This window comes from Pipra filicauda, unplaced genomic scaffold, assembly GCF_003945595.2.
Source record: "Pipra filicauda isolate LSUMZ 115617 unplaced genomic scaffold, ASM394559v2 scaffold114_size2234877_pilon, whole genome shotgun sequence".
Classification (NCBI taxonomy): Eukaryota; Metazoa; Chordata; class Aves; order Passeriformes; family Pipridae; genus Pipra; species Pipra filicauda.
The window spans coordinates 1,747,983-1,754,311 of record NW_024103596.1 but is presented as its reverse complement, the minus strand read 5'-3'; the positions used below and the strand labels follow the sequence as shown (position 1 = coordinate 1,754,311).

Below are 6,329 nucleotides of genomic sequence, written 5' to 3'. Positions count from 1 at the left end.
CACCTGCCTGGGAGCAGCTCCACAGTGGATCTGCAGTCCCATCCCATGCTGTCCTCCTGTCCAGCATCATTTGCTTCCCCACCAGTCACACTGGTGCAGCAGCTGCATCTGAGCCTATTGGGAAGGGAAGGTGATTCTCTGGATAGCAACCCACCTTGGAGCATCCTTGTGCAGGCAGGGCTCGACACTGCGGGGACTCCCAGCTGTTTTTCACAACTCCATGAACACAGAAAGATTCACCCCCCCCCACCTGAGTGTCCCATGGGAGCAGAGGTGGGTCTGAAAGATGAGGGGACACAGCAGATGTACCTCTTCAGTGCAGCAAGGGCCCCAGTGTGTGTGAGAAAACAGAAATCACTTTCCACCTTTCCCATTAGCTAAAAGAAAAAAGTGATATTTATTTACTGGATGCCAATCCGATCAGGATCCAAGTCTCAGCATGTTTTTCACATGAAATTCATGCCTGTAGACACAACCCCAAGTCATCCTTGCCCTCACCATCATCTCCACCAGCCATGTTTGGCTTATGCTTCAGCCCATCACCCCAGGGTACCCCTGCCTCTGGCCCTTCCTTCCACCTCTCCTGCTCTGCCAACCCAACTCCAGGTTCATTTGCAGGAGACAGCTACAGTTTAGGAATGTTTCTGATGTTTTCCCAAGTCAGAGTATCCCAGGATTTTAGTCTCTCTCATGCAGAGTGAACCTGAGCACACCCTGGGCTTGTGTTTACCACTGACCTTCCAGAAGGGAGAACAGGGCTCTGTGTGGTTTTAGGACAAGCACCCCTTCCCTCTCAAGGTGAGCAGGTGAGGGATGAAACCCAGAGTAGTGTGCTTCTCCAGAGTCGGTATCATTCTGCCTCAGCCTGTCCCATCTCTTGCCCTGTCCAATCTCCTGCATGCAAGCTCTTCCAGGAAGGATTTGAGGACCAATCTGGAAGAATACTGAAGGTACATGCCTGGCTGACTCCATCCTTTCCTCTGCCAGGGGTGGCAGTCACGTTTTATAGGTCACTGTATCTTGCAAAGGAGTTAATGGAAGTTTCTTTGAAGAAGTTCAACACACTTGTCCCAGAAGCCATCACATTTTAATTACTCCTTTCACACATCCAAGCACTTTATATGCGAGTCAACCTTCCAGGCAAGTGTCTTTTTAATAACCTTTTAGTTAAGCCAAGTGGTTCTCATTTCACCATCCATTTCCTCTCCCCATATAACAGACCTTCATTCAAAATACTTTCACCATTATCCTATAGGTACAAATTCCACCAACTGCTAACATCGAAAAGCAGAATAACTGGATTTTCTCAATTACTGCAACTGCCTAAGCAGAACAGTCACACAACATAAAGATGTGCATAGTGGTGCAGTTTAATTGGATATTAAAACCCCCTGCAGCAAGAGCATTGCATACCCAAGGGAGAAGCAGGATGCTGAACGGGGGAGGCTGTAGATGACAACTTCAAAATGGGTTTAGAAGATGAGCGTGGAAACTTATTGCATGAAAGCTTCTAGAACAGCTTTGTCACCTCACTGTCTGCCCTCTCTCTCTCTCCAGGTCACTTCAGAAGGTGTTGGACATCACAGTCCCCACAGAACAGCACTGTTGACCTCTCTCTGCAGATGTCTTACCCACAGTCAGCCAGGATTCTTGTCATGCAAAGATCTTTCCTCTTAGAGAGGCTAAGCAGCCCTCAGATAAGACTGAGCTGTTGCTAAGGGGCCCCAGCAAAAGCCCTTTGGAAACCTAAAACGGTAGTGGAACTTCCTGCCTGGAGGGGAGTTTGGAGAAGTCTCAGTCCCACTATAGTGAATGCACATGGTACACAGGGTCCAGCCACCCCAGCATTACAAAAGTACACAGACAACAGAACACATCCTCAGAAGCAGGATGCAGATCAGTTCCCCCATCTGGAGGTTTCTTTGAGGAATTAAATAAAAATGACCCATCAGTGATGCCAGGAGAATTAGTCTCCAATTCATAATCTAGTTAAAGTTTTGCTGCAGACAGTGGTTCAGCTTGATCTGAGCCAAGGACCTCACATCAAGCACAGCAGGACCCTCAGCTGTGTGACACCTGCTCAGCTCTCGCACAGGTGGAAGGTGCTGAACAGCCATCATTATTTTTTACTCCATGGAATAAGCAAACGAATGGCACAACTAGTATTTTATATTAAATAGCCTGGTAGTAAATGCAAAGGTACGTTACCCTGAAGCTTTACCTTCACTCTGCTGCACAACTTCCTACTGAAAAGGCAGAAAGCACTGGAAAGGAATTAGTGAAATTATGGCAGCTGGCAGGCGAAAAGGAAGCTGATATGGAAAGGAAATTCAGGCTGCAAATTAAGGACAAACTGGATGCTTCTACCACAGTGGTTAACAGCAGATAAAAAAGTCATTATAAAGTTTCAAAGTTAAAACCCCACTGCCATAACTGAGGCAATACCAACCTCTTTGGAAGTTACAGCCTTGGAGTATTTGGCAGCACCTGAATCTGCCAGGCTAGCTTGTAAGGAAACTTTTATTCACTAACCATCTAAATCAAAGTGAAGAGTCAAGCAGACACTTCAGTAGCACTCAGACACATCACAGAACGCAAAACAAGGTTTTGTTATGGGAAGCTTCCTTATGTGTGAAAACATTTAAATTAAGGAGATTCCCATGCGACGAGTAGCAAAGGTGGCTTAAATTTGGTCTTTTGCTCTTTGAATTTTGTGTTCTCAAATGCTTCTTAGCACAATACTCAGCTGGATAGAGTGCATGGTTCCATTAGAGACATAAATGCATTCCAATCCTTCATGCCAAGAGCATGCATCACCATAGCCAAAATAAAGCTTTTCCCATTATTAACAGACATTCAACTCATCATATAAAAGTGCATAAAGTATCGGTACTCCCTTACATAATACCACTTGTGAAATACAGCTGGTAACTGTTGCATTTATTAAGGAAGTGGTTTGTAGGTTTTTTTGTTTTGTTTTTTTTTTTTTTAAATAACCAACATGATATTCCCCCTCCAAATAGAAAAAATGTACTGGAAAGAAAAACTCAGCAAAATACAAGGACAGAAGGGATAGAGGGACAATTCTGGACTGTTTTGACTTAGCAAAGACCTGCAACAACAGATCTCCAAACCCAGTGCCAGAGAGCCATCACATTCAAGAGGCCAGGGCCAATTTATCCAGTGACTGAGGCTGTGGAGAGAAGTCTCACAGCCTGTGCATCCTTGCACAAAGCTCAAGCTGATGCATGGTCAGTCCAGCAAATTGAGACAGCATGAGCACATGTGAGTGATTTCAGTCTCCCCACGTGCAGTAATTTCATTACTCAGTGGTAATTAGGTAATTTGTTCATACAAAGCAGTTCAAAGCCAGTCAGTGCAACCTCTACCAGTACGAGTTCCAGAGATCCCTGTGACGCAGCATTCCCCGCTGGAGCAGCGGGTCTGGACCGGGCAGAGCGCTCGCCGTGGGTGCCTTCTCCAGCCCAACAGAGCAGACCTCGCTCAGGTGAGAAGCAACCGAGGAGACCGCAGCCACAAATGAGCCAAGAATTAAGGTTTGTCCAGTTTGTGTGTGCGCTCGTGCCTCCGCAGGGTCCCCGACTCAGTGAAGGAATGCCCGCAGTAACCGCAGGAGTAGGGCTTCTCTCCCGTGTGGATGCGGTGGTGGCGCTGGAGCGACGCCAGCCGGGTGAACGTCCCCCCGCACTCCTCGCAGTAGAAGGGGCGCGCCCCGGAGTGAGTCTGCTGGTGCCTCTTCAGCCTGAGCAGCTGGACAAACGCCATGCCACACTCCTGGCACTTGTAGGGCTTGTCTTCCCGGTGGATCACCTTGTGTTTGGAAAGCAGGTTGGGCTTGTCGAAGCCTTTGCCGCACGTCGGGCAGGTGTAAGGTTTATAGTCGTCTTCCTCGGGCTTCTGGTTTTCCGCGCAAGGCCGATCGCTGTACTCAACAGCGTGCTGGTTACGGTGCACGACGGACCAGGGGTTCCTGGCCATGCCGTTTCCCAGGATCACCATGGAGCGCTCGATCTTGTGCACGTTGCGCAGGTGCCTCCAGACGTCGGCCGTGCGGATGAAGCCCTTGTCACACTCTGGGCATTTGTGCGGCCTGTCGCTGGAATGGATGAGCTTGTGCATCCGCAGGTTTGCCGCGCGGAAGAACTCTTTGGCGCAGGTGGGACAGCGGTAGGAGTTTTCCACGAGGTGAGTTCGCCTGTGCTCCTGCAGCTCGCTCGTACCCTGGAAAGAGGAACCACACTTCTTGCACCGATACGGCAAAGCTTCCTCGGAGACAGGCTCCAGGTCCTCTGCAAACATGTCACCAAGAATGGTATTTTCGTTACCATCGTGGAGTCTTCCCCGTGGTTTCCTGGAGCAGTCAGAGGAACTGTGCTCTAAATCTTTTTCTTCACACCGCAGGTCAAAGTTGGTATCGGAAGGGACAAACACCCCAGCTGGACTCGCACCTTCTTTCTGGTAGTAGGTCTCACAGGTTTCTTTATCTTCACACTGCAGCTCTGCAGGAAGCTCCTGCTTACCTGAAGGTCCAGCAGAGTTGCAAAGAGGACTGAACATCTGTGAGTAATTCATGTCTACCTCTTTCTGGATGCTAAGTGTGTGGCCTTCCTGCTTAGTTGTCTTTCTGGAATAATTTGAATGCTTCTCACCTGTGTCACAAATGTTATTCCCAGAGCCCCAGTCCACACTCACATCCATCTTCTGAGGCAAACGCTGTGTTCACCTGCAGCTCATCAATGATGTGCACACCCAGAGCTTTGGGCCATTCATGGTAAGGGCATCTCATTTTCAGCTCTCTTTAAAGTCCTCCCTAGACAATAAAACACCTGTTTCATCAGTGATTCTTCTGATATTAACGTGAGATAAATATATAACACTAAAGGTAATTTTCTTATTATAAGAATGGGACAGACTACGGATAGTAGGAGAAACAGAATCATCTACTATTAGATATGTAGAAAACATACATTCAGCATATGAAACACAGACTATATTTAATGAAGTTAAATCCTCTATCATCATCCAGCCTTAACTATAAACATAAATTGATAATTTCCAATTTAAATTCATGTAAAGATAAAAAATCATAGAATCTCAGAATGGTTTGGGTTGGAAAGGACCTTAAAGCTCATCTTATTCCAACCCCCTGCCATGGGAAGGGACACCTTCCACTAGACCTGGTTGCTCAGAGCCCTGTCCAACCTGGCCCTGAACACTTCCAGGGATGGGGCAACCACAGCTTCTCTGGGCAACCTGTGCCAGGGCCTCACCACCTGCATCATAGGGAAGAATTTCTTTCTAACATCTAATCTAAATCTCTCCTCTTTTAGTTTGAAAACCTTCCCCCTTGCCCTGTCACTATCTACCCGTGTGAAAAGTTGCTCTCCCTCTTTTCCATAAACTCCCTTCAAGTACTGGAAGGCCGGGTAAGACATCTCCGAATACAACCATATATAGGTAAGAACACACATATATAAAAACATACACATTTCAGTATTTGCACGCATATATAAATATAAAACTTGCCTATTTACTTTCAGAAGGCTTACCAAGGACAGTTACCAGGGCAGTAGAGCGATGTGCATCCAGAGAAAGGTCTTATTCACATCTCAGAAAGGCCGGCTTCATCAGCCACACAAGCCGCGCTTTCTTCTGCTGCGATACAGAAAACAATCTGGATTAGTCCTCGTTAGTCACTGCCTGGAACAGCGTGGCTCGACTCACCCCCCAACTTCAGACATTTCCTTTAATTTAATAAGGAGCTGGGTAACAGGAGTATTCCTCACCCTCCAGCCCTCTAACTGACCTGCTGCTGCCTTTGGGGAAGGAAAACTTTCCAAGGGATGCTGGCGCTGCGTGGCTTAAGAGAACTCCGTAACCATGGCCGTGCGGTCCCTGCAGCGGGGGAGGGGGATGTTCAAACCGCGATGTAGGCTGAAAAATAATAATAAATATACGTATAAAAAAGAAAGGGATTTATTGTTCCCGGCAGCACGAACTCCCAACTTTTGCCCGCTCCGATGCCCCGTTCCCCCCGCCCTACCTGGGGGGCTCCCGGTCCCCGCGCATCCCCCGCGCATCCCCCGCGCCGGCGGTCCCGGCGCAGCGGCGGCTCGGCCGTGCCCGCAGCGGCCGCGGCTGCAGCGGCGGGGCGGGACCGGGCGGACAGCGCGGCCCCTCCCCGGCGACAACGACAGCGACAGCCCTCGCTCCCGGCTCAGCTCCGCCGCCCCGTTCAAATCCTGCGACCGCGATTCCTTCCCGGCCGCCCCGGCGGAGCGGTTCTGGGAACCCCCGGTGCTCCGGGA

General features: G+C 48.9%; 1 protein-coding gene across 3 annotated transcripts; it reads right to left on the bottom strand.

Moving 5' to 3' along the window:
• Positions 1–378: 378 nt before the first annotated feature.
• On the bottom strand, positions 379–6,104 carry LOC113998197 (zinc finger protein 675-like). Of its 3 annotated transcripts, none has more exons than XM_027740677.2 (4): positions 6,065–6,104; positions 5,828–5,955; positions 5,571–5,676; positions 379–4,831 (listed from the first exon to the last, which is right to left on the bottom strand). In XM_027740677.2, exon 4 carries the CDS (start codon positions 4,717–4,719, stop codon positions 3,553–3,555), a length of 1,167 nt encoding a protein of 388 aa, XP_027596478.2. In that variant the 5' UTR covers positions 4,720–4,831; positions 5,571–5,676; positions 5,828–5,955; positions 6,065–6,104; the 3' UTR covers positions 379–3,552. The 3 variants fall into 3 exon arrangements, with proteins under 3 accessions (XP_027596478.2, XP_027596480.2, XP_027596479.2); XM_027740679.2 differs by having other exon boundaries at positions 5,584–5,676; XM_027740678.2 differs by having other exon boundaries at positions 5,571–5,673.
• Positions 6,105–6,329: the final 225 nt, after the last annotated feature.